The sequence below is a fragment of the Calidris pugnax genome, unplaced genomic scaffold, assembly GCF_001431845.1.
Source record: "Calidris pugnax isolate Ruff unplaced genomic scaffold, ASM143184v1 scaffold133, whole genome shotgun sequence".
Classification (NCBI taxonomy): Eukaryota; Metazoa; Chordata; class Aves; order Charadriiformes; family Scolopacidae; genus Calidris; species Calidris pugnax.
Window position 1 is genome coordinate 4,065,182 of NW_015090977.1, and position 27,211 is coordinate 4,092,392.

The 27,211-nt window shown below is 43.9% G+C and overlaps 2 protein-coding genes across 10 annotated transcripts in view; one reads left to right on the forward strand and one right to left on the reverse strand.

Annotated features, from left to right (window-relative positions):
• Positions 1 to 16,602, forward strand: LIG3 (ligase III, DNA, ATP-dependent). 4 transcript variants are annotated; one of them, XR_001413283.1, is made up of 21 exons: positions 1 to 48; positions 709 to 1,286; positions 1,782 to 1,919; positions 2,863 to 3,060; positions 3,509 to 3,660; positions 4,543 to 4,709; positions 5,375 to 5,452; positions 5,568 to 5,736; positions 6,417 to 6,572; positions 7,027 to 7,158; positions 7,931 to 8,010; positions 8,437 to 8,524; positions 9,683 to 9,760; positions 10,029 to 10,152; positions 10,461 to 10,603; positions 11,430 to 11,504; positions 12,166 to 12,312; positions 13,352 to 13,538; positions 14,457 to 14,548; positions 15,367 to 15,663; positions 15,932 to 16,602. XR_001413283.1 is itself a non-coding variant. In XM_014953260.1 (20 exons), exons 2-20 carry the CDS (start codon positions 728 to 730, stop codon positions 15,598 to 15,600), a joined length of 2,997 nt encoding a protein of 998 aa, XP_014808746.1. In that variant the 5' UTR covers positions 1 to 48; positions 709 to 727; the 3' UTR covers positions 15,601 to 15,920. The 4 variants fall into 4 exon arrangements, 2 of the variants coding, with proteins under 2 accessions (XP_014808746.1, XP_014808747.1); XR_001413284.1 differs by having other exon boundaries at positions 15,968 to 16,602; XM_014953260.1 differs by lacking the exon at positions 15,932 to 16,602 and having other exon boundaries at positions 15,367 to 15,920.
• A 150-nt stretch (positions 16,603 to 16,752) lies between these two features.
• RFFL (ring finger and FYVE-like domain containing E3 ubiquitin protein ligase) overlaps positions 16,753 to 27,211 on the reverse strand; it is a 31,275-nt gene continuing 20,816 nt past the window's right edge. For 5 of the 6 annotated variants that reach the window (XM_014953266.1, XM_014953263.1, XM_014953264.1 and 2 more), the window contains exons 3-7: positions 23,443 to 23,844; positions 21,443 to 21,526; positions 20,863 to 21,070; positions 19,735 to 19,758; positions 16,753 to 19,459 (exon numbers count right to left, since the gene is read on the reverse strand). In XM_014953266.1, the coding sequence (XP_014808752.1) occupies positions 19,278 to 19,459; positions 19,735 to 19,758; positions 20,863 to 21,070; positions 21,443 to 21,526; positions 23,443 to 23,844 (900 nt within the window). In that variant the 3' untranslated portion in view covers positions 16,753 to 19,277. The remainder of the gene's footprint in view (positions 19,460 to 19,734; positions 19,759 to 20,862; positions 21,071 to 21,442; positions 21,527 to 23,442; positions 23,845 to 27,211) is intronic. The other variant, XM_014953268.1, reaches the window with a different exon arrangement.

The window sequence follows — 27,211 nt, forward strand, 5'->3', positions numbered from 1 at the left end:
CCGCCGGCCGGGAGGTGAGAGCGAGATGGCGGCGCCCTGAGGATCTCGGTGAGTCCTTCACCTCGGCGCTGGGCAGGGCGGGGACGTGGGGCCTGCAGCGGCGGGAGGCGACGGTTGGCCCGGGGCGGGAAAGCGGCCTGGATACGGGTAGAGGAGGGTCGGGGCTCCTCTGTGAGGGGAGAGTGGGCCGGGGGAGAGGGGGCGGGTGTGTGGAGGATCGGGGTCTGTGGGACAGGCTCCGGGGGCGATGGAGGGCCCTGGGGGGCGACGACCGGTCTCTTCTCCCTAGTAACAAGTCATAGGATGAGGGGAAACGGCCTCAAGCTGCGCCGGGGGAGGTTTAAGGTGGATATTAGGAGAAATTTCTCCATCGAAAGGGTTATCAGTCGTTGAAACAGGCTGCCCAGGGAAGCGGTGGAATCAGCATTCCCGGAGGTATTTAAAAGATGAGTAGGCAGGGTTTAGTGGTGATTTTGTCAGTGTTAGGTCGATGGTTGGACTGCATGGTCTTCAAGGTCCCTTTCAACCTAGACAGTTCTATGTTGCTATGATGGCCAGGTCCCACGTGGGGAGACAGCTGTGGGGCAGGCCTGGGAGAGAGGGGGTGAGGATTGAGGGCTCTGAGAGGCCCCACATCCCACACCAGCTATAAGGGTACAGGGCCCACAGGTGGCCAGAGTGGCTCAGTGTCTCCTCTCTTGTTTACAGAACACACGGAGCAGGCTGGATGCCCACAGGCAGCAGGACACTATCACAGGCTGCCCGAGGACTCATCAGGGGCACAGGACTATTCTTTAACTGTACACAGGTCTCCTTGCCAAGATCTTGCCTTTGCTGCCTTGGCCTCTCCGGGGCCAGCCCCAGTTACTGGTACCAGCTGCTGTTACGGCGTGTATCTCTCCTGTCCACAGAGAGAAACCAAGGTGGTGGTGCTGGGGCTTTCCATTTCTCCCTGCTTTTGAACACTTGGTTTCGCCGAGCCTGCACGGCTGCAGAGGACATGGCAGAACAGAGGTACTGCGTAGACTATGCCAAGCGTGGCACAGCAGGCTGCAAGAAGTGCAAGGAGAAGATCGTGAAAGGAATGGTGCGCATTGGAAAGATCGTTCCCAATCCTTTCACAGAGTCTGGCGGGGACATGAAGGAGTGGTACCACGTGAAGTGCATGTTTGAGAAGTTAGATAAGGCCCGGGCCACCACCAAGAAAATCGAAGACATCACAGACTTGGAAGGATGGGAAGAGCTACAAGATGGGGAGAAAGAATTAATCAACAAGCATATCTCAGGTGAGAAACAAGGCAGCACCTCAATCACTTTTCTGCTTTAGTACTTTTCAAAATACACCACCAATTGCCACACAGCCAAGCCTTTACCACAAAATCCTCACTGATGTATTAGTATGACCTAGTGACAAAGTGAGTAGCACTGCTCAAATCTGTGTCTCAGCTCTATAGGAAAGGGAAGAAGTAGTCATTTATACAGTAGCGCTTCTTAATTAATTTGTCGCAACTGATTATGGAGAAGGTGTAGGTGATTTAGTTCCCATGCAGACACAGGCAGATAAATCCCAGGAGGAAGCATCAGTTATTTTCCATTTTCACCTTTTTTTCCCATGTACTTTGCTAAATTACATAGTCTTTTAACTTTTGATGTCTGAAAAATAGTCCTTTTTTTTTTTCCCTACATTCTCACTTCTTTTAAGACTCGTTTGTTGCAACATGTATGTTGAGGGATGTATGAGATTATTTCTGACTGCTGGTTTGAACCTTGCTGTTTTACAGAAGCTAATTCCAAGACTGCAAGTACACCGAAGAAAAAAGTGATAGTCCAAGCTAAGCTCACTGCCACAGGGCAACTAACTACAAAAGATCCACTAGCTCTCATCAATCCATCACCAAAGAAGTTCTCTGGATTCACAGGTAGGACTTAAGAAACTGATTCTGGGAAATCCTTCTCTTCTACTACCAGCATCAGAGGTGTTTTAACTTGGCTGGGATCAGAAGTTTTTTTATCTATAGAAGATGGTTTAGTTCTAATTACTTTTGTAAAATCTGGTTTGCCAGGAACTGTTAGTGCTGTCTTAGGCTGTCAGTCTTGAAAGAACTGATGTTTGAGTTTCTAGTATTCCTAAGGAAACAAACTTCATGCAGTAACCCACGCTGTTAGGCTGACTCCACTCCTGCCTTAGTCCATGGGTCAATTTCAATCAAACTGTGAAGATACAGAGTAACATATCCCGTGTGGAGCTCAAAATCTGTAAAAAACTGGCTGTGTGGGATTCCCAGTTGTGATGTTCATGGAAAGGAAACTGTTATTCCTCAGCAGCTTGTCCTGAGAAAGAGCTGCCAGCAGGACAGTCAGTGCATGGGCTCTGACTGACCTGAAACACCCAGAGCACGTGTTGCCTCATGCACAGGCAAAAAGATGAGAATGTGTAGGGATGTTAATATTAATGAGAAAAGAGGAGATGGGGGCATTTTTCCCTCATTTTAGAAGTGGTCTTAGGAAAACATATTGCTGAAAAGGGCAAAGGCCTGTAAAGTAGAAATAAAACAGAAGCATCAGCCAGCAGGAATTCCTTTTCACCAAGATTTAATCATATTTGTCTGGTAGAATTAAAGTCCAGAAAATTCTGATGTATTGGAAAGAGCAAAACTAATGAAAAAATAGTTTAGGTGTTTTTTTTAAATGATAATTAAAATGTAAAGTCACAAATTTTGGCGTAGCACACGTCATTATCCAGTTCTGAAGCTTTGCCAGCATACTGGGATTGTTCTTTTCAGCTTTTCAAGCAGGGGTAGCTTCAACTTCAAAATCTGCTTTTACTTGTTACAAAAGCAATTTCTTCTGTCCTTGATGCAGCCAAGCCAAAGAATTCAGAAGATGTCTCTGCAAACTCTGCCCACAAGTCCAGCCTGTCTGCAAAACAATGTGACCCGAAGCACAAAGACTGCTTGCTGCGAGAGTTCAGGAAGCTCTGTGCCATGGTTGCTGAAAAACCCAGCTATAATGTGAAAACGCAGATCATCCAGGATTTTCTGAAGAAGGGATCTGGAGGAGGTATGATTCCTGATTGACATTCTCAGCATATGAAAGCCCTCTCAAAATCAACCCCAAAATATTGTTTCCAAAGCAAGGGTGACAAAATCTGATTGCTGTGTAGTCCAAGCTCTGTGCTGTGATAATTCCAGAACTATGGAGAGAATGTTTGTGAAGTGAACTGTTCATCTAAACAACAAATTCAGCTAAGAATTTGTCTAGGATTGTGGGGAATGTTTGTAGGTGCCGCCAAACTTAGTGCTGAGGTCAGATTTGGGGGACAATTGTGGGTGTTTTCTCTAAGAAATCTCCTTTCATGTGAAGCAGAACAGTGTGGTGGAAAGAGGAAGCACCAGCTGCGGGGTTTTTTTTTAGCCCGGGGTCAGGTTAGTGGGCACAAACAATCAGAGCCTACACATGAAAATAAATTGTGACAGTTTCTAATGGGCTGTGCTTTTTTTTTTTCCAGATGGTTTTCATGGTGACGTATACCTGACCATTAAGTTGTTGTTACCAGGCGTCATTAAAATTGTTTACAACTTGAACGATAAGCAGATTGTAAAGCTGTTTAGTAGGATTTTTAACTGCAGCCAAGAAGAAATGATCCGGGACCTGGAACAGGTGAGTACAGACAGCAGTTCTCTTAATTTCTGCTGTTCGGTCGCTTGGTATGGAAATCATGTAATGATTTTTGGGTTGGTTTTTTTTAGTCCTATTTGAAAGATTGCTGGCTTGATTGTTAGAATGGGAGATGAGCAGTTTTCATAGCATTTCTCACCATCTGGAACCATTAGAAAATAATGTTTGAACAGAAAGCAAGATATAAATTCACCTGCAAAACTTTAGAAAGCAAGACTAAAATATCTAGGCCAAGTGGGGCTGCATCCACTTTATCTAAACTGCTTTGTCTAACATCCCTAAGTAACTGATTTACTTTTTTTGTAACCTCATGTATCAAAAACTGTGATACAATTAACAGATCTGTTGCTATGAGCTTAAGTTACAATTAAACTACACTCATACAATTGCAAGCACTCACATGTGTGCATTTAACTCCTGTTGGTAATTAACTATGCACACTTCTGATTCATTGCAAGATGGAACAAACAGGTGAATTAGGTAATGAAGCTAATTCTTCTCTGTTTATTGCCTTGTTACGTACTGCCGTCTAGTGACATCATTATCACTAGACAGTTTCAGATCCTTGGATTTACAAGTGGATTCATCTTGAGGAAATAAAGGGTCTGTGATGCTGCAGCAGTGAAAAATAGAGCAATGAGATGATACTGGTACTCTTACCTTTTTTTATAAATGAAACAGCTGAGAAGCTTTATTCTGTGTCATGGCAGCTTTTTTCTAATGTTGATTCCAACTCCTTCGTGCAATTCCAGCATTATTCCTGTGCTTCATCCTATTTATTGAAACCCTGTAGAATCCCCAGTGGCATCTACTGTTCTCTAACCGTAGCTCTGACCCACGCCCATATTTTGTTTTTGGAGACAGGGAGATGTTTCCGAGACCATACGCCTCTTCTTTGAACAGAGCAAGACTTGTCCTCCAGCAGCCAAAAGTCTCCTGACCATCCAAGAGGTAGATGAATTCCTAATCCAGCTATCAAAGCTTACCAAGGAAGATGACCAGCAAGGTGTGCTGCAACATATCACTCGCAGGTAAGGAAAGTAATTGGCCTCTGAAGGTTTACCCTAAAACTAGGAGTGATTATCTACAGATCACAAGCTGGAATAGGTGAAAAACTAATCATAAGCCACAGAGACTGAAATTAACATATGTAAGGTGCTATTCGTGGTTTGATTAAGACACCTTGATTGCTGACCAGCAATGGAGAATGTGTGCAGCTCCTGATCATGCCAGAGAATTTCATCCTTGTCTGTCAAGACACTTCAATCAGTACTAAACAAGTGGGTTGCAGAACTACCTTACTGGTACTTGGCTGTTAATTAAGTTGCTGTTCTTGGGTATGTTGGAAAAGCCTCCAAGCCATTAGACAGGTTGAGGACTTGTTCTGGCTCAGTTCTTGTTGATCTGAGGCTGAGGATGTTACTATCACTTACTCTTGATGCATTAATTAAGTGAATTTTGGAACATACATCAACACTGAGGCAGAATTCATATTGGCATTCAAACATAAAGATGCTAAAAAGCCTTTTGGATATTCTCTTGTGCCCCTGAGATGTCAGTAGTAATGTGTGTTCTCATTTGAGTTTAAACCGTAGAGAAGGGAAGGACCTTTTTTTAGAGGCGTAGATCAGTTTTTTCAGCTGGAAAGTAGTTCAGTTAAATGTCTACCATTTCTGAATCTTCTCTTGTACTTCAGGTGTACAGGCAATGACCTGAAATGCATCATCAGGCTAATTAAGCATGACTTGAAAATGAACGCTGGAGCAAAGCACGTGTAAGTCTTACCTTTCATTGCGAGACAAAACCCGAAGCGAGCATTAGCCTCGTAAGCCAGGAGCAGCAGACCTGAGAGTGATCCCTGTTTCCCTTCTCTCCTCAATTTGTTAAAGGTTGGATGCTTTGGATCCCAACGCTTACGAGGCGTTCAAAGCGTCGCGCAACCTCCAGGATGTGGTGGAGCGAGTCCTGAAGAACCAGCAGGAGGCTGAGAAGATGCCAGGCCAGAAGCGAACCCTCAGCGTGCAGGCCTCCCTGATGACCCCGGTCCAGCCCATGCTGGTAAGGTTGGTTCCCCTCCAAGGGTAACCCTCAGCTGAGCAAGAGATGGGCTTCTCATATGTATTGTCAGAGAGCCTCACCTTTAAGAATCAGTGGAGACAGAGGTGACTGCATGTGCTATGAGCTAATGGAGTGTGCAGCGCTGATTTTTCATGTTTAATGCCATTTTATAAAGTGTTTTCTACCAAGAGGCCAGTATTTGATGTACTCGGTACTTGCACCTTCAGTGCCACTGCAGAAGCTAAAATCTTGACTTTCTTTCACTCCAGAAGTGACTTCTTTGTTTGCTGTCATTCCAGAACTTGATCCTTTCTCTGCAAATAGCATAAGCTTTTCGTTGGATTAGAGGTTCCAATAAGTTTGGGGTTTTGTTTGAACTAATCAGACTTAAATATTTACTTCTGGGCTAAGCACACTCCTACAAAAGGCACAGTACTTGCTCCTTTAAGTATTTGGAGGAGATAAGCACTGAAAAGCTCTAATTATCTGGGCATATGCAGATGGTTGTAAGTAAATGAGTAATTAAGAAAAGGAAAACTTGGACTGGATGTCAGAGACCCTGGACAAAAAAAATATACAAAGGAATTGGTAGTTCATTCATGAACTTAGGTAAAGGTGGTTTTATTTTTAAATATATCATTTGAGTTTGTTTGGAAATTATTTCTTTCTACCTTCCTAAGGCTGAAGCCTGCAAATCCATTGAGTATGCCATGAAGAAGTGCCCGAATGGCATGTACGCAGAGATCAAATACGACGGTGAGCGGGTGCAGGTCCATAAAAACGGAGACCATTTCAGCTACTTCAGCAGAAGCCTCAAACCCGTCCTCCCACATAAAGTAAGCACCTGGAAACTGTCTCTTCTGTTGTGCCAGCTCCCCTATAAACATGACTGAATTTCTCAACACTTTCTACAGGCAGGGGGGATACTTTCTCTTGTAGACTTCTGTTCTGATTTATGTAGATACTTGGAACCAGAAAAGCAACACCTTTTAGAACTGTAATTGATTAGTTTTGGTGGATGTAAAGAGCTTGAAACTAAAGTTAAGCTACGTGCCTGAGAGTCCTCTTTATGCCCTGTGTTTTGGGAGGCTTGATGCTGGTTGTGTGGTTTGGTTATATTTGTTCAAGACTCGTTTTTCTATTTGTAGACTGTGCTGTCTGTACCACAATAGAAAGTAAAGCTATGCCTACATGTGCCTCAGACACACCTTTGGACCAAACATCTGCATTGGCTTGAGTCCCTCTCATCAGCCAGTAAATGTATTTTTCTTTTTTCTTTTTCTCTCCAAGGTAGCCCATTTTAAGGACTTCATCCCTCAGGCTTTCCCTGGTGGGCAAAGTATGATCCTGGATTCAGAAGTTCTTCTGATTGACAACAAAACCGGCAAGCCTCTTCCTTTTGGGACTCTTGGTGTGCACAAGGTAAAAAAAAAAAAATCAATAAAAATTTAAAAATCCTTTGTTGTGGTTGGAGATGCTGTTAATCTGCTGACTTAAATGCGCTAGGGCCCAGTCTGTTATCTCAGGATAATTTAAGAGATTTGGTGCTTGCTAGAGCATTCCAGCAGAAAATAAGCCTGAGAAGGCTGATATTAATGGAAAGGAACTGCTCTAATACCATAGGTTTGATGTTAACCTCATCACTTAGCAGGACAGTACGAAAACTTTAGCTCAAGATAAATATTTAAAAAAACCTTGGAAAACTTTGCAATTCTGTTGTTCTTATCATTGCTTGAGCAATGTGTGGCAGCCTGGAAGACCCCAATGACGCAGAGAGTATTTAGTCCGTAGGAATATTATGTAATGTTTATGTCTAGAGGAAATGGTGGTGAGGAAAAGGACAGTAAAATGAAAATTAAACTGTAAGTGCTTTAAGTTAAAGTAGCCATTAATCTGAAATCTCTGGAATGCTTGTTGCAGCAGTAGTGACGGATGTTACATTGCCCAAAGTCGTTAATATTTGTGGCATTATTTCCCTGGAAATTAGCATGTTTTATCTTTTAGTTTGTGCTTTGACACATTCAGTCTAAATCTTAAATCTCAGAATACTTTTAGAAAGAAGCCGAAGCTTATTATAACTAAAATGTTATGGAGATAAAAGTACATCCTTTTGTTTCTGTTATTTTTCTAAAGCTCCATTTCGCTGCTTGCTACGACTGCAGATTTCTTTTAATTGGTCTTAATTGTCTTTCAGAAAGCTGCTTTCCAAGACGCCAACGTTTGCCTGTTTGTCTTTGACTGCATCTATTTCAATGACATCAGCCTGATGGACAGGTGAGTGTCTGCCATAGAGTGAGAGTGGCTGGACCAGTTTCCCAGCATGAACTTGCTGGAATACACTCCCAGAGCAGCGGGAGCAGGCACACAGACTGGTCAGACTGGCCTTTTGTCCCTGTAAAATCAAGACAGCATGGGAGAATCCTTGCTGTGCTCAGGGGTTTCACTGTGGAGCTCCATTTTGCTCTGCAGATGCAGAATATTGGGATTAACTGCATTTCAGCTGAACCGAGTGTGGTTCAGCTCATCTTATATTCTCTTAATGTAAAACTTCTATTTTATAACTTATTTCCTGGAGGAAAGTAAGACTTGATTGTCCTTTCTGGAAATCCGTAGGATAATTAATTTAATTATTTAAATAGCTTTTCTCAATGTTCACATTAATGTTAAAATTGCTTTCTTGTCCTTAATTACCTGGTTTAGGCCTCTGTCTGAACGCCGTAAGTTTCTCCACGACAACATGGTTGAAATCCCCAACCGGATCCTCTTCTCGGAGATGAAGCACGTCACAGTGAGTTCAGTGTTTAAATACCACCCATGGTGATCCCACAGATTGCACTTCAGACACTTCATCATTGCTTCTTTACTACACAGCCTTTTTTATAATAAAGGCTGCAAATCTGGCAATTCCCTGTCAGAATGGTGCTCTTTCTGGTCCCTATGCAAGACTTGAGCCAGTGTTCTCCAGGAGGGCAACCTGTGCTCCCATCTCGTCTCGGTTACAGCCACTTCCATAGAGTCTTAACTTTTATATCTCTTTTTTTGGCTTCTTAATGATTTTGTAGCCATTGTCACTTTGACGTTGTTAGGAGGAGCTAAAGCCTGATGTAGCTTAGTCTGTGCTGTGCAATGCTTCACTGTGAGGGTGGTGGAGCACTGGAACAGGTTGCCCAGGGAAGTTAGTGAGGCCCCTTCCCTGGAGATATTCAAGGAGAGGCTCGATGAAGCCCTGGGCAACCTGGTCTAGTTGGGGGTGTCCCTGCTGACTGCAGGGGGGTCGGACTAGATGGCCTTTGGAGGTCCCTTCCAGCCTGGACAATTCTATGATTCTATGCTGAGCTGTGTAGAGGAGACTGAAGCATGATTGAAGGGAACTAGGCTGCTTCCAGTTCCCAAACTGGCAACTTGAAGTGCTGCACAGCCCAGGTACATCCTGAGTGCTAAAAACTGCATTTACAGAGCAGCCTGCTCAGTTTTTCCTTGCATTGTTACACACAAGCCTTGTGTCCTGTTATTTTTCCCCACTGCTACTGATTCCTGTAGCACCTTGGGTTTGGTGGAGAATGTTTAGACGTTTGAGGCAGAGAAAGCATTTTGGGAAGAAGAAAAAAAACATAGTTCCCAAGGCAGTTGGACACAGGAATAAGCAGGGGCTCCTGGCTGAGAGAAGTCTGAGCTTGTACATATGGGGCATACTCAGGACACAGTGTGGCTACCTCTTCTCTGAGGAGTATTTTTAACAAACCCTTCTCTTCTTGGAAAATATTTCCAGTTTAGTCACTGGCTGTGCAGCAAAAAGAACACACTGGGGACTCTCCTTGGAAAACTCTTAGGAAATTACACATTCATCTCTCTGCAGTCGCTTGGGGTTTAGTGCACCTTTGCTCCAAATAGAAAGCCCGAAGACCGCAACCAGTCTTGAGCTAACCGTGATTCCTTTCCTTTTCAGAAAGCTTCAGATCTGGCAGATATGATCACCCGAGTCATCCGTGAGGGACTGGAAGGACTGGTGTTGAAAGATATAAAGGCAGGTTCACGTTTTCTCTTCGCCGGTGTACGCTGGGAATTAGGGAATAACAACAGACAGAGGTCTGTGGGTCATGCACACGAGGCTGAGCAGCCTTCAGACATCTTCTTGTTGATGCTGACGTCCAATCCAAGCTGCTCCTTATGTATCTGAGCACTGCTGTGCTCTTGTGCTGCTAAGCCAGATACAAGCAAGGGCCGTTTGAGGAGAGGGCTGTCCACCAGGGGATCTCCTTTGTGACTGGGGCTTCTTGCCTTGTTTTGCGCAGGGTAATTATGAACCAGGAAAACGACACTGGCTGAAAGTGAAAAAGGACTACCTGAACGAGGGTGCAATGGCTGACACAGCAGACCTGGTGGTGCTGGGAGCTTTCTATGGACAAGGCAGTAAAGGTAAGTCTCTGGAGTTGGCTTCAGTTGGAGCTCTGTCAGCTCAGAAACCTCAAGGTTTTTCCCGTTCCTGGCCTCCTGTAGCATTTGGTCTCCTACCAGAGTGAGCGTAGGTGTCTCAGTGACTCTGTTCTGCAGCCCATCATGTGCTGGGGTGTGAGCTCACTGGGTTAGTTGGCACAGCAAAGCCTTGGGTTTTGGGCTGGGCTGCTGTGCAGTGCAGAGACTCTCTTCAGCTCTGTGTACGGGAAGCTGACTCCTGAAGATGGAAAAGGGTTTGGGTTCATTGCTTTGCTTCTCCCCTCCCGCAGGTGGGATGATGTCCATCTTCCTCATGGGCTGCTACGATCCCAAGAGTGAGAAGTGGTGCACTGTGACCAAGTGTTCTGGTGGCCATGATGATGCCACCTTGGCACGGCTTCAGACAGAGCTGGATATGGTGAAGATCAGCAAGGTGAGAGGGGCTCTGGCCTGGAGGCGACCAAGGGAACACTCAGAAAAGGGCTTGCTAAAACCTTCTTCCTGCTGAGCTGAGGTGCTGGCTAAATGCAGGGTTGAAGTGCTCTACTGGGAATGAATAGAGGCTTAATTAGAGTTAAAACAGATTAACTGCTCTGATACAAATGAGATGTAGGTGCAGCCAGCTCTGAGATGAAGCACTGCCTGAGATTTGTACTCAGACAGTGAGTGGGAAGCCAGGCACCATCTGTTTCCTGCTAAGACAAAGTTTCATTGGGAAGAGCAGATCAAATACCATTTTTCTTGGCATATTGGGATTAGTGAAAATGGTCACTAGATGGGGCTGCGGGTGAGAAATGCTCAAGTGTTGGATAGTGACTGGATAACCCCACCTGTTGGAGTCAAGGCTTTTTGTGAGTGACTGGCTTAGGTGAGGAATCTTACTTTTCAAGACTTGACAAATAAGCAGAGCTGAATTTTAATATCTACTGGATAGGCATTTGCATCGTGGTTATAGAATCTTAAAAAAATGGGTAGTTTTATATGAATCACAACTGGAGCAGCAATGTTATTGTTTTACATGTAGAATGACAGTAATTGGGAGCTGCATTACACCTAATTCTTGTGATTCTCTAGAGAAGAGAAACTGCTGCAGATCAGTGCACCTTGCACTGCAGGCTAAAGCAAGTTTCATCCATACAAAGGCAATGTAACCTATATGCTAATTGCTTCTAATTATCTTTCAGCAACCTCTTTTGTAGCAATAGGTTCATATATGATCATAAAAGCTATTGTTTTGTTTTTGTGCTTTTAATTAATAGGATCCTAGTAAAATTCCAAGGTGGCTGAAAATTAACAAAATCTACTACCCTGACTTCATTGTCCCAGATCCAAAGGTAAGTGCTGTCAGAGTCATTTAACTGCTTTCCAACCCTGATATAGCAATCTACTAGACTTCAATTAATTGTACAAATTGTCTCTGTTACAAGATTAGTTTTCATACGTGGAACAGGAAATTCAGCACATTTTTATCTCTGAATCTTGCAGGTGCATTTGAGGCTAAGAGCTTCATGAAGAAATCATACCTGCTGCACTTCTGGGAAATATTCTTGTGCGTTAAATCCCTTCCAGAAGTGAACTTACTTTAAATTTGAGGCATGAAAAATCTGACTTAAAACAGTTGAAGCACAACTGTAACCTTCAAAAGTTGCTATTGTCATATGGAATGGCTGGACTCGATGATCCCGAGGGTCTCTTCCAGCCTAGATAATTCTGTGATTCTGTGAAATTTATCAGGATGCTTTGTGCCATGTTGTCTGTTAGAAAAAGGTGTTATTTAGAAATTAGCGATATGAGTTGAGGATCTCTGACTGGATAAAGTAAAGATAGAAGATTTTGTAATTAATGTGACCAAGAAGGTCAGCTTGTGTATCTGGAGTTCTGTGTGCTGGGGTGGGGAGGGGGGGTTGTTGCAGAGGTAGAGGAACACAGATGTGTTAGAGTCAGTTGATGAGACGAGACGGGAATGTGACGTGACTTCCTCAATGCTGTGTTTAGAAAGCCCCAGTGTGGGAGATCACGGGGGCTGAATTCTCTAAAGCTGAAGCCCACACTGCAGATGGGATCTCCATTCGCTTCCCTCGCTGCACCCGCATCCGAGACGACAAAGACTGGAAGACAGCCACCAACCTCCAGCAGCTTAAGGTGAGTGAGCGCAGTGCGTCTGCGGCGCCTTTCTGAATAAGTTCTGACAAATCTCTATTTACAGAGACAAATCCCGATAGCAGGGTATGTGGCAAAGATACCTGCTGACTCCTACCTCTGATGTTCAATTTATTCTAGGCTCAGGCTGCTCGCTGGATTATTTTGATGTGCATCTTATGATGCTTTCATGGGGCCTCTCGAGTCTCTTGAGCTGTTGTGCACTTTCAGGAGAGTCTGTGCTGGCAGCAGAGTCCTATCAGCTCTTGTAGCAGCTTTTGTGGGGAGGAATTTCCTTCCTGAAAGAGGTGACCTTTATTCTCTGAACTGTTTATGGTCACTCTGTCTCCCATTAATTGCTGAGATTAGGGCAGGCATCTGGGAAGTGACCGAGGGTAGCCTGGCCCAGTTCCAGGGCAATCAGCCAGGACCCCTGGGGCTGCCACCACCCCACGCAGCTCCTGGGCCTCCTTTGCTGATAGAAAGCGGTTGGCTCGCTGCCATCCCCAGCAGTCAGTCAGCTCTTGATGAGCTCTCTTCTCAGGCTAGTTATTGTCGTTTGGGCTGTCTTCACGCTGCCTACAGGGATGCTGGCAGCAGATGTAAATGCTCGTTAAGCCATTGAAGCAAGGAGTGATTTCAGCCCACCTGCTGCCCCGCAGCCTTTCTGGCTCCCTGATCAGGTAGGGGAGAAAGGTAAAATACCCTCTTCAGACAGGCTGTTCCCTCAGCGAGCAATGGGGATTGTTCATTTTTCAGGCCAAGGAGCCAGGCTCAGAAGAGTTTGTCTGTCTTGCTCTGTAGTTGATCACGTAAATATGGCTTTTGGTACCATCCCTTAATGTCAAGCAGCTGGGTGGAACGCAAGGAGTTTGATCAAAGTTGACAGGAAAATGGCCACAAAGAGGTGCAGGAGGAAAAAGGATATGAGCAAACACTTCGTGGGGGGAAACAAACAAGAGGAGACCATATATTACAGCTTGTGTCTCGTATCGGAAGCTTCGCTGTGGCTAAAGGTGGTGCTTTGTTTCTGGTGGGACAGGAGCTGTACCAGCTCTCCAAAGAGAAGGCTGATTTCAGTGTTGCTGTTGGGGAGGAAGATGAGTCCACAGCTGGCAGCAGCGGGGAGAACGAAGGAAATTCCAGGTCTTCCACACCACACAGCGCTGTTAAAACTCCCCCAAGCAAGTCACCTGCAAAAGCCAAGAAGCCAGAAGAGAAGCCAGAAGGTAAGATGGTGCTTTCCAGGGAGAGGAGCCTCGGGCTTCTCTGTGGTTGGGGCAGGCTGGCTTTGGATCTTTGCCTTCTGTCGGATGCTTGAAGGTCCCGTGGCAGCTTTCATGTGCTCCTCAGGGTTAATGGGCAAAGCTGTTCAGACCCTTGTTCATAGCACAGATTGACCAGCCACAGATCTGAGGTGTGCTGGGACTGAGAAAAGATGGAAACAGCACGGAGGAGGCTGTTTAGGTTGGTGCTTGGGCAACTTGTTTAGTCTAAAAGCTCTTGGAGATTATATGCTGCCTGGAACAGGAACCTTGAACCTACCAGAGTCTCAGTTATAGTTAGTTCCAAAACTACCTTGGAGTAAATCACTTTGGAGTGATTTCTTTGGGACTCCAGCCCCTTTTAATCTTACTAGGTGAAGGTCCTTAGCAGTGTGTGTAAGAGTGGTGTGAACAGCAAACCTGCTGCTCCTGTTCCTGCAGATCACGTGCCCTTTGGTTAGACGTTTTTGGCCATGAACCACTATTTAATTTTATTTGGATGAAATTCATGCATATAAATAGAGCATCTGGATGGAGGGGATTTCCAGGTAGTGAACTGCAAAGCTGTGAAATGAGTTTGCTTCACCAGTGCTTTGTCACTGGGGAATAACGTGCAGCAGATTTCTCAGCAGTCTCAAACAGGCAGCGCGGTGACAGCACGGAGGGAAGTTGAACAGCAACATCCTGGAGATGAGGCAGGAAGATGCCCTGGGCCATTTGCAGTAGAAAAATGTGTCTTACCAGTTACATTCTAACTCATGGATTTTCCAGAAAGAAGGGGGAAAAGCCTTTTTTCTTTTTATTCTTTTCACTGTTCTCCCCCCAATAAATACACATCTAGTATCTGGACAGAGAGCAAAAATGAGATGTTTTTGTTTTCAGAGAACAAACCAGTCATTGGATCGCCTCAAAAATCGGAGGAGAAACGAGGGGAGAAGAGAAAAGCATCTGAGATGGAAGACAACGAAAAAAAGGTATGGAGAGCTGGGGTGGGAGGAAGCTGAGGCAATTTCAACTGTTGGTTCACTTTTACCTTCCATGTGGGCAGTCTTTGAAATCTCCCTATAGCATCACCCGAAACTAAAATGAAATGTAAAGGCAGAAACAGCAGCGACAAGCCCTCTTGTAAAGGCAGTGGGTGACTGTAGGACATTGTTGCACCACTGACATAGCTGGGTTTGTCACACTAAAGGCCAATACTCTCTTCACCCACCAACAATGTTCTGCTCCACAAAGCGCTGCAATTGCTGAGCGGCTGCTCTTCCTGATGGCTGCGTGTGGAAGAGTTGGGAGCTGTAGTGGGAGAGAACTTGTCCTTTCTAGCCCATTGTGCAGCAAATCGTAGGAGTGGATTAAGAATCACTGAGCTGTAGTTTCACTGATAAGCCTGGAGTAGCTGTTTTGATGTAAACAGCAAGCCCCCTCCCAGGACAGTGATGTTCTTCTACTTTGCCTAAGAAGCATCAGCTTGTAAAGGCAAAGCCATGAAGATGGTGTTTACTGGACCACATCAGCATCACCACCAAGGAGAATAATGGGGTAATAACTCCCCTTAGCTGGGGAGGCACTGTTCAGCTGTGACATCTGCCTGTCGGAGGGACTGCACGGGTGTTGCTCTTGTGTATGATTGAATGTGGGTCCAAAGAGCAATTTACAGTTATTAGGCGTGGGATTAGAGCGATAACCTTGGGAACTGTGAGTGGCCTCGTTCATGCCTCAAAGAATTTAGTGTTAATTTCCAGGCTGATCGAATGTTTTTACCAACCTGTGCATTCTCTTGCACAAACTGCAGACGCTGCTGGACATATTCACTGGTGTGAAGCTCTACCTGTCGCCCTCCGTGAAGGACTTCGACAAAATCCGACGGTACTTTATAGCCTACGATGGGGATCTCGTGCAAGAATTTGACACAGCCTCAGCGACGCATGTCATAGGGGACATTGATGACAATCCTGGTGCTAAACGTGTCTCTCCCAACTGGATCTGGGAATGCATCCGGAAACGGAGGCTGGTGGCCCCGTGCTAGGAGTGCGGGGCAGCTGAGCGGTCCTGGCACAGCAATTCCCTGAAGAGTACAGCTGAGGACTAGGTAGGTGGGAGAAATGGTGAGATTCCTCTGTGGAGACGTGGATAGAAATAAAATGCCCGAGTCCATCGGAGGTAAAGATCCATAGCAACCATATGGAATTAATTAAAACAACTCTGTGAAGAAATGTCACTGCTGAATCCATTTTTCTGCCCATAATGTAGACCGCCGCACTTATCTAGGTGCGGGTTTAGTCTCCTTGGGTTTTTAAAGTTTGGGTATTTTTATAGATAAAGAAATAAAACTGAAGCAGTTTCTTCTTTGCTGTCAGGACTTATTTTCCAAAGGTTATTCTTTGCCGGAACAGGAAACCCGACCACCAAATCCGTGAGGCTGTACTGCCAGGAGAGTTCTGCTGCACGGCTACAGTTTGGGTGAAGGACACGCATCCTCCTGGTTTGATTTTTCTTCCCTGTCTTCTAACACTGAGCACAGACCTGTATCTCTCTGTCCAGTAGCAGTTTACACCTCTGCTGTAGGCTTCATATTAAAACTAGGACACCAAATAAGCTTCCATTACAGCAACTGCTGTAGCATTAGCCAAGTGTCCTCTTGGAATGGGGTTGTTTTATGGAATCTGGTGCTCATGTGTTCTGGGATTCATGTTTCAACAAGTAAAAGCTGAGAAAGGAACTCTACCACCTGGATATGCTAGGATAGCTGAGAGACCTCAAAACTATTGGAAGTACTTGAATATTAATGAAATAAGGAAGATTGGTTTTTTATTTTATTTTTTTTTAGGGTTCATTTTAACTCAACTATTTTGCAAATGACAATGTGCATTTGCTGAATAACTCTGCAAGATTGGCCAACTACGCAGTATATTTATGAAAGAAAAAGTGGTTCCTTATCTCAAAAGAGAACAGTAATATCATGAATTTGCAATATTCATAAAGATAAGATTATACTGCTAAAAAGTCAGTGGTTTCAGTTAACTTTTTTCTTTCAACCTCTTCTGTACTTGTACCCCAACCTCTAATGATATTTAAGCACCTGGTACCCCAAGCCTTTTCTGGTTGAAGTTCAGAAGGAGCTGTAGGGTCTCTGCTTTCTCCCAGTCTGGTGGCAGTGGAGTCAGAAAACGAGGTTAACTAAATCACATTTTGACTTTATTATAAAATTATAAACCAAACTTCTGTACCAAAACTAGTAAGTTTAACCATTATAGTACCAAGAGGATTTAATAGAGAATAAGATGCCATTTCAAGTAGAATATTAACTTTTAAAATACTTAAACTATGTACAGTGTACATAAAGCACATAAATATTTCCATTTACTTTATTAGTTCAGATCATTATATTCCTTTGGATCATTAATCAGTTTCCTCCAGATTTTGATTTTCCTTTAAAAACAATCATATCCATAGTAAAGAATCAGTTTTTGCAAGGGAAACACTGTTGTCAGGAGAAAAAGGAAAAAAAAGAGAGCCTTCCCTTCAAAAAGCACATTTCCATCCCTGTGGTGGTACATCTGCCCATTCCTAACGTTTCAGGTGTTGATCTGCAACTGATGTATCTGCTGTAGAAAATAAGCCTACTCTCTACAAGTAAAAGTCCATCTGTCCCCAGGGGAATAACCTTCTTCCTGCTAAATTCCCCCAGCCCTGAGTTTATTGAAAAACATGACAACATGAATTTTCACAGTGAATTTACTAAATGAGGCTGTTCAACACTTGGTGTGTGTATTCCTGTACCTCGTAAAGAGGTCCCAGTGAACCTCTTGAAGAGTAAATACAGTTACTGCTTACCTGCAATATTTATTTTTTTTTTCTTTTTTAACATGGTGCATTGACTTGTACCAGTTCTCTTCTCGTGCTGGATTCGAGAACAACCCCGGCAGGGAAAGAGGTAAAACTCAGAATATTTAGATCAATAAACCTCAGCAGCTGTTGTGTTTTTGTGGAGTTCTGAGACCACCTCAAGAGGGCAGAGGTTCTGCTGCCACTGACTGACAGGTTTCTTCATCTTAAATGCTTTTTTCATTCCGACGTGCTGAAGAGACCCTCCACTCCGTGCCAGCTGCAGAGCTGCTACCCATGCACCGTTCCACGTTAAAGATTACAGAAGCTGAATGTGCTGTTAACATACATTACCACTTACTGCAAAAGCAGATGGCTTTGGTGTTCATTTCTGTAACTGCACTTCCACTACTCCAGAAGCTGTAAGTGAACACGGGGTTTTTATGCTGTTCCTCTGCTGGCAGCCAGGCAGAGATTCAGTCTGAACACTAAGTTTTCCCCATAAAGGGGAAAACTAGACAGGAAAAAACCTGCAGCAGAAGGTACTTAACTTCACAAATGAAGTACACAATCCCACGGTGGCTGAAAACTTAAGGCATCAAGATTCTGAAGCTTATCTGTGCTACCAGCCCAATGGACTGAATGATTGCAGGGGGGGAAAAATACACGTTACAGTCTTCTCCAGCAAGGTTTCCAGATGAGGAAAGCTCTAAGGGCTTGCAATTGTCGTGTATCGGACCACAGAATTTCTTATCCACCTTCACAAGCAGAAAGAGTACAGAATAAATTGCTTTTGATAAGCAGTCTGAACGTAACAGTACTGTAAAGCTGAGCAAAGGGGAGGATAAGGGGAAGCTGATTAGTAAACACAAGCACCTGCAATAACGATCACTCACCTTGTTGATTCAAGGGAGACAAAGTTTGCTTTCTTTCCTGTCTCCCCTCTAAGAAGTCACCTGTACTTAAAAATGATTGTGGAGCAATGGAATCCTTACTACTCTTAGCTCTATGTTTTCCACAGTAAACCCTCTAAAAGATTCAAGCTTTAGAATTCATAGCTTTTTAATCAAGTGAAGTCAGTTTGGGTTCAGAAGGATTGCTGGCACATACTGTAAGGAAGCCTGTGAAGGCAAAGGAACCAACAACTGTCAAACTAGAAATCTCCCTCTCGCTGGCGTGTAAACAGAAAACCACCACCACAAGGTAAGGCTGGGGGTTTCATAGAGTCTCACTCCCTTTACGTTTTTCAATAATATGAAGTCCATCTCCAAATAAAACTATACATTTTTCCACAATTGCACTAGGCTAGAATTACGCTTATTCTGAACACAGAAATTGGAGGCAGTCTGCCTGGCCTGCAAGCATAAGAATTTAACATTAAATTAAAAAACAAAAAAAAAATAAAAAAATTAACAAGCACAAGAAAATTTTAATCTTTGAAAATAAAGTTGTTCCTGTGTGTAAAGCCTAAGCAGCAAAACAAATGTCACTTTTTAAGACCCCAGTCCAACATATTTTTATTATTGAGGGGAAAATACAAAGCCTCTGAATCTTATCCTTGTGGTGGAAAGCCAAGCATCCATCCGTCCCCAACACCAGTGGATAAAGTGTTTCTAGAACGTAGGTTGTTAAAGATTTCTGTGTCTGCTGCTGGCAAAATAAGCTCCAGGGAGTCCAGGCACTGTGGTGTAAAGCACGATGTGGGAAGAGCAGAGCCGGGCATGGCTTGGAGTAAGAAGGATTTTCCCCAGGCTTCATCCTTCCCCCAGCTTCCAATGGGGTCCGTGTACTAATTTCTGACCTAAAATAATTTGTAGCAATTCTGACCGTTCCTCTAAGAGCAGCTGAGGCTTTTTAAGGCATCAGTTTTCCTTACAATTAGGACTTGAAGACGTGGACGGCGCGTATGACGTACTGCCTGCAGATGGGACACTCGCTCATCCGCTTCCCGCACTTGGTGCAGGTGACCATGTGGCCACACTCCAGCAGGACGCAGTCGATGGGCGCGTCCATGCAGATTTTGCAGAGGTTTTCCTCCGTGCCAGGGAGCCCAGCACCACCTGAGACAACGAGACACCACGGTTTTGCATGAGACAAGAGAAAGGTATCTCCCTTTTCGCGCGACCTGGCGGCTGTCTCTATGGAAGGGCTTCCCGCTCACTGAGGGGCTGCAAAAAATCCCCCCTTGCACCTACACTAACGTGGACAGATCTGTCTGGCAAGGAGCAGAATGTTTGAGCTTTCACACAGTATTTTCTGCCTCACAGAAAACAGAAATACAACTGAGAGTCTCAGCAACGAGGCGACTGAAGCAAGGTTTAAGAATGTCACTTACCAGTTTGATCGTCAGTGTCAGAAACTGCAACATAAGAAAAGAAAATTATTTGGGGAGAATAAGAGAAGCTGGAAAAAAAACCCACTTCACTCAAGCGATACTGAAGCAGGGGATGAAAGCCCTGAAGGGAGATTACTAAACCCAAACTGCTTTTTGCTGATGCTCAGGCAGAGGTTCCAGCTGCTTCTCGGGTCAGGATGAGCTGTTCAACTGGCAAGAACTGCCATTTTTGCTGCACTTCCCCAACAGCTAACGCTTCACAGAGATAAGCCACCATCTGAAGTGATTTCTCAATTTTTAAGACAGTTGGAATCTATGCAGTGGTTGGCTTCCCAGAACTACACCATCAATAGCCCCTTGTGACAGTTTCTTTGGTGTTACACCAGTATTGTTGAGTGCATGCCCAGGCAACAGTACTTCAGAGAAAAGGATAAATTCTGTTAAAAGAGGAATATAAAACCAAAGCAACTGTCTTGAATCTTTTATCCTTCATAGAGGACAAAGCTTAGAGAGATGTGTTTAACAAAACAATGCTACTTTGGACAACACTGAGAAACAAACCTCTCTATTTCTCTCTGCACCTCTATCACACTGCTGTCCCCTCATCAGTCACCTGTGTGGGCCCAGAAGGAGCAGGTAGTGCACAGGGGGAACACGCTTGTGATCAAGAGTCAAACCACAGACACCCACAACTCTTCAGCCGTGGCAGCTGCTGTCACTGAGCACAAGCCCTCTCTGAATTGCCCGGCATTTTGGCATTTTCCTGCCAGGGCAGGGCATTTTCCTGCTCACGTTGCCAGCTGCCATGAGTCAATAGATAAGAGCTCACCCTAGCACTGACAGTCATCCGTCTACAGTCGCGCATCAGCTGTTGTGTGGGTGATGCAGTGCCCAGCACGACCTGGCACAGCTACACCCGGACCCGAGGTGAAGGACACAGTTCTCAGTTGTTGCTGCTCCAGGGAACTCACTCTCCAGAGCTACACTCTCCTCAAACAGAAACACTCCCTCCATTCTCCCCACTTACAAGAAACAGAAATGTAAGAGGAGTCCTATTTCCTTCTGCCACTGTCTGTAAAAAGGGAAAAGCTGGAAAACAGTCAGGAAAACGTTTGCTAAGTTTCTTACCTAGATGTTGAAGGTCTTTCTCTTTATAAAGACGGGTCACTCTCTCCAGCAGCTCCCACTTTTCACAGCAGCCTTTGTAGTTGACAAAGTTGCGAGCGAGGATTTCCTTCAGCTGTCGCACAGAGAGCGCATTGATGTCTCCGATGCTCGTGATATCAGAGAGAGAAGCCTTCCTCCCCGGCACCAGGTTGTCTTCTGAGTCACTAGACTGAAAGGGAACACAGATGGAATGATTCTTGCCCTCAACACTTAGCACTACAATTTAAATCGACTTTCAACATGTGCACTAGCAGGAATTCATGTTTGGATGTGCATTACTCTGTGAATTCCTCCATCTATCAGAAACAAAAGTCCTAGGATCAAAATAAATAATTTCTATTATTATAGTGTCCAAATGACACCAGATCTTTCTATATGTGGGGGACAGGATGATGCCAAAGAAAGGGGCTGAGTGGGTCTGCCAGTGGTCAGTCTGAATTACTGTTTAGCCACCCATGTCTCTGCAGTCATGATTCTGTGCTACCAAATACAGCCCAGAAAACCTGGTATCCCTTGTCATCTAATTCCAGGACACACAAACCTGTGTCTCCTCCTCTGTTGGTGCTTCTGCTGCATTCTCATCTCCTGTCATACCGACTTGGCTCGGAGGCACGTAACCGTTTGCCTAGAAGAGGAAATAAAGCTTTCACCACCAGCATTATCTCTGCGTGTCCAAAGGGAAACCAGCTGGATGGTTACTGTAACTGCAAACCCTGCCCACGGGGAGGACAAACCGCAGCACAAGGTAAGAGCGAGGCACGCTCGCAGAAGATATTTCCTGTGCAGCACTTACAAAACCAAATAAACTTTAAACAAATAAAACTTTTTTGAAACTGAAGTGCAGCTTCTGACCCTTTAAAGCCCCGCTTTATTTAAACTCTGATAGGGAACTGGTACAGCAAGATGCCACGTGGTGTTCTTGTGAGGCTGGATCATGTGGAGACCGAATTTATACACACACATGTATATATGGAATCCTTCACTGATGTGGCTGCAATGTGTGACATTGTGTGAAATCACAGCTCTGATGGCACATGGGGTATTGGTGCAAGGCTCTGTGTAAGACTCTTAACACAGCTCAAAAAGGCTACAGGCCCATCTTTGAAGGAACCACACAGAAACACCTCCTCAGGTGGGTTCTGGAGTGGACAAATGGGAGATGCTAAATGAAGGACCAGCAGCAACAAAGCTGGAGAATAAGAAGGGGCAGCTGCTTTGAGCACTTAATAAAATGAAAGGAACTGCAGTGTAATTCTAGCTGACTCACCCTCAGCAGCTACCCTTCCCCTCTGTGCTTTCCCTGCTGACAAAGGAGACTGTAATGTTACCATCCTACTTATCTAAGTGGTGACTTGTTTAATATTTACAAAGCAAAAGACTAACAATAATGATGAAAGAGCCTGAACTGTAGCAGGATCTCATGCAAGTCGAGACAAGAAGCTGAAATGTACCATGGGGCAGCACGGGAAGATGACAGAGCTGAACATGCTGGTAAAAACTGAGATGGCAATAATCAGAAAATCTGAGAATGAAAAGGCCCTTTAATGATTTGTAAAAAATATCCTCCCAGGAAAACTCTTCTTTTGTACTGGATGTATCTGCTGAGGAAGCAGAAGGTACACACACTTTCACAGCCCTGGTCTGCAGGAAACCAAATATACCTAATAACAGTAATAGAACTAGGAGCAGATGTCAAACACTGAGTAAACTTCCCATACCAGATAGCAGAAAGACAAACAAAGCAAAGTCAATAAAAAATAACTAAACTTAAATGCCCCTGACAAGGTTCATCAGAACTGCAAGGTTCATCATGAACTGAAGACTAACAACAGACTTGGGTTTTGTCTTCTATTCATCTTGGTGCAGGAGATACCAAAACTCTCACCCATCTTATAATTATCTTCCCCAGGAGTTTCAAATCCATGATTATTTTAAATTGTGCTTGCTGTCTCGCACATGAATTAGAGAATAATAATAACCATTTCATCTAACACCTACACAGAATTGTCAGAGAGTTGTCGACACCAACACGCAAGACAGATCTGTGCCCAACACAGACATAAAGTACCAAAGGAACAAGTACCAAAGGAACCCATCACAGGAGTATCCAGTGGCAATGGCAAGCGTGGAGCAGAGCACCAGAGAAAACACATCTCAAAATAGCTACGTTTTTCTCAGAGTGAGTGTTCAGTACACCCAGCACTGCCCACCAAATTAAATTCCACTAATGCAGAAAAGGAATGGTACATCAAAGTTGGTGCAGCAGCAAGGCAGTGTAAATTAACTCATTTTCCTAATTATCCTGTAGGAAAGTGTGAGGTCCTCACTCCAAACCCTGAGAAGAGCACGTATAAAATGCAACTGAAGTATTTTGTCATCTGTTCTAAACAGAAGCCCTCCTTGCTTTTTAAGCAGGCATCTTTAATGTCAATTTTTTTTGGCACATTATCTACTTGGAAAATCTCACGCAACACCTTAGTAGTTAATCCAAAACCAGAGATGAATGAGTTTGCAGAAGATGCTTCTGGCTAGAGGCTGTACCTGTTGGCGTTCCTGAGCGAGGGAACTTGAGATGGGATCTGCAGACACGGGAGACGCATCATGTGAGGTAGATGCTGTGCTGGTTGGTGGGAGAATCACAAAGTCTTGCTGTCCAGAGGCACTAGTATTAAATGGATTTGTTCTTATCTGATCCTCCTGGGTAATTACAGGCTGCCGGCCAAGAATCAGAAATACCAGGTCCTCCTTTTCACGACACAACTCTGTGGAAATCTCATGGAGTGCCAAATAGTCTCGTAGATCCTTCACCTTCATCTTTATCAACTCCTCCCGCTGAAAAGCTGTGGCTCGGAAGCGCTGGCAGAGATGGCAGAGGAGGGGACCCCCCTCAGGTTGGCTTGAGCAGGACGTACAAAAATTCTTCTTACAGTCCAAGCAGATGTGCTGGTAAAGAGAAGGGAACAGAATCAAACTGTGACCTCTGTGACCCGCGACAGAGGTGCCCAACGACCGCAGGCAGTGCTCCCCTACCATCTGGAAGCCAAAGTAAGCGATAGCCTCTGTTAAACCATACAAAATCTAATTTATTTAAAAGTGCCAGGTATGTTACTCACGTTCCTAGATGAGGAAAAGGATTGCTCCCATGAGCAGATCATTACAATCTTCATAGTTCTCAAAAAGCACTATTTACGCTCCATTTATTCAGAATGAAATACTGTATTTTTAAACAATTCCCTCAAATGACAGGAGTTTTCTGCACCATATTCCAGACCTGTTCATCCAGTCTAAGCCACAGATGAGATCAGGAGATACCCATGAGGCAGCAGACTTTCAAGTAAATTACAGCTGGCTGTGCATTGCTCTATAAAACAATGAAATATTGCTCTGTGCATTAGGAAAGCTCTACTTAAAACCACTTCTCTATTTCAGATTTAATACTTGTTATGAGTGATCCCCCTCCCCACCTTATTTTTTTCCTTACAATTTGCAGCAATTACTAAATCAATCTTTTTCTCACCAGAAGAGGAAAAGGAAACAGCAAGGCTTGCAGTGTCTGACAGACTTCAGAGAATCCAACATTTATTTATGCAACAAAAATAGCCAGCTTATTTTGAAAATAATATGCACACTGTGTGCCAGTTCAGTGCTAGACAGAAAGTGTTGGAAGTTTTGGAAATATTAGGCCCCAGATGTTTCAAAACTTTACAGATTAAATTCTGTTGTTTAATGTTTATATTTTACATTGTTCTGATCTCGTCACTCAGGGCTCGATTTTCAGAAGTTCCAAGCACTCACAGTCCATGTTGGCTTCTGCAGAAACTTGACTGTTCAACACTTTGGAAAGTCAAATTCTACATTTTCCAATAGGAATAGAAGCAGAACAGCCGCATTATGCGCCTTTTAAAAAGTCCTGAGGGAAGAAAGAACTGGTTTTAGTGCTGGTTAAAAATGCTAATTCACAGTCTCTGAGAAGACAAGCATCTCTATGAAATCCTGACATCCTGACCCTTCAGAGCTATGCAAGGAAAAAAAAAAAAAAACACGCAGAGTTGGAGAAGCAACAAATAACAAAACTCAGAGACAAAAAACCCTGTTTCATTAATTGCTCCTAGTGATTAAAGAACATTTTTCACTCCACAGTTCAAAGAAAGCAGATGTTTCTCATGTTTTAAAAGGTGTAAATACACTACTTGCTTACATCAGCTCCTTCTGATCCCCTTTGCAGCCCGGCAGCCCCCCCGCCCCACGCACCCCCTTACAATTATAACCGACAGACTCCTCATAGACTCCTCATTTAGACCCTGTAATAGACTTATAATGACAGTTAGTGGAAAGAATCCCCATTTCCTGCCTAAGCATTTTAAGAAATGAAAATTTCTACCACAGACAGAATCGCTGGTCATGCAAACTTGAAACCTCATCTCAAAATTGCTTTTTGGGGGCCTTCCAAGTAAAAGTGACTTTCATCATCACAGAGCAAGAAAGGAAGGGCAATTTCCACATGCCATCCCGTTTTGAGAAGTTTTCCTTAACTTGGTCATTATAAAAAACATTAGTATGTAACTGACTTTTTTTGACCCTAGCACTGCAGGAGCAATCCAGAGATTTTCAGGGCAGGGACAGGAATTACTGGTTGTGTGTGTGTGTCTGGAGCCGGGGAAGAATGGAAAAGAACCCCACTGACAACACTGCACCTCTCAACCACCCATCTCTGATGGGGGAGCAGCCAGAAGAACTGAAGGGAAAACAAACCACCCCAAACCCAACCATCCCTGCTTTTCTCTGGCAGGGGAAAGCCCCCACCCCCGTGGTCCACCGATTGCCAAACAGGCTCCAAAGGGAATCACTCTACGGCCAAGGACCTTCCAGCCAGAAAGCCCCTACTTAAGCACTTGTGTTTAGACACCACGTAAGCCACCGCAGCACAAGGGCTGCATTATCCAACATGTTTGGGTTTTTTTTTTGCAAGCAATCAACAGTAATAACACGAGTCTGCCTCAGTTATCAAATGATACATTTCAGAAGTCAAAATAAAACCAGACATGTCTCTGGCTTATCAGTTCCCCACTAAGATTCATCAGGGGAAAAAAAAAAAATCCCCCCAGCCTGTATCTGAGCATCAAGTATTTGAACATGCACAGAAGCTGCTTGCCAAATCTCAGTATTAAGCAGCTTTTTACAGCTTCAATATATTCATTGAACTCTGAACTGAAAGGGCAATGCTTGAAGACACCAGTCTCTTCAGAACGATTCGTTGTAGATTAAAACCTGTTACTAAAAGGTCAGACCATTTTTGAAGGATGTTTACGAGCTGGTAGCACAATCACAGGATGGTCAAACAGAAGTGAAATACTTTAAATCAGAAGCCTGCCCAGAATGGAAGCTGTTCCCGGTTGTTTGCTCTAACATCTAGTCTCCCAGAGATACCAGGATGGGCCTTTGATACACTTGGCTCTTCTCTGTCTGCAGGATAAAATGAAGAAATGCCAACATTCAAGCTTTCACTACAGCTACTGTTGCTCGGGTTGGGTGGTGGGTTTTTTTTCATCTTACGCTCAATCTTGCCAGGAGCTTTTTCTGCAAGTATGCAAAGAAAAGCATCCTCCTGAAAATGTCAGCCAACTTAAGGCACTGACATCAGAAAACGGGGGAGGAAGGAATAACAATCTGACATATCCACCAAGAAAGCCTGCCATAGCTTCTAGCAGCAGAGAGGGAAAAGAAGAATACTTGTTTTAAATCAAAAAGATTTTGTGGAATCAGTTTGCTGCAGAAAACCAAGATCAAAAAGTCATGCAAGAGAGTGAAAACATAAAAAATACTCAGAGGTTTTTGCTACCATAATTAAATTTTACATCCTTTAAAGATGCTCCAATAGTTATCTAAAAGCATCTTCTAAGTACATGCTCCATTCAAATGTCCCCTACCCTAATCCTTTCAGTAGGTGCCATGTCATATGAAAATTAAAATACAACACCAAGTACTTAAGATGCCACCATTATGCTTTTTGGAGTTTTGTTTGTTGGTTGGTTGATTTGGGGTATTTTTAAAGCAATCTGGGTTATCTTTACAGTCACCAATGTGGAAGGAATTAATTTTTATCTATTGTATTTCAGCATAAACGTTAAGTAGACACTAGAGTTCAAAGGAGAGAATGCAGAGTTTTCCCTGCTCTCATTGCAGGAAGGTGAGATTTCATACACTTCTTGGTCTGTATTGACAGAATTAAAGAATTAACATGGCATACAAACATGTCAGTGTTTTATGAATTACATATCCAGCTCTCTTCTGTAGAGCAAGGGCTGATGGA

Bases quoted from the DNA above. Each gene is read 5' to 3' on its own strand.
- LIG3 (XM_014953260.1), top strand. From the start codon at position 728: ATGCCCACAGGCAGCAGGACACTATCACAGGCTGCCCGAGGACTCATC. The intron at 3,061-3,508 runs GTATGATTCCTG...TTTTTTTTCCAG, and splicing joins GAAGAAGGGATCTGGAGGAG to ATGGTTTTCATGGTGACGTA. The intron at 5,737-6,416 runs GTAAGGTTGGTT...TACCTTCCTAAG, and splicing joins CCCCGGTCCAGCCCATGCTG to GCTGAAGCCTGCAAATCCAT.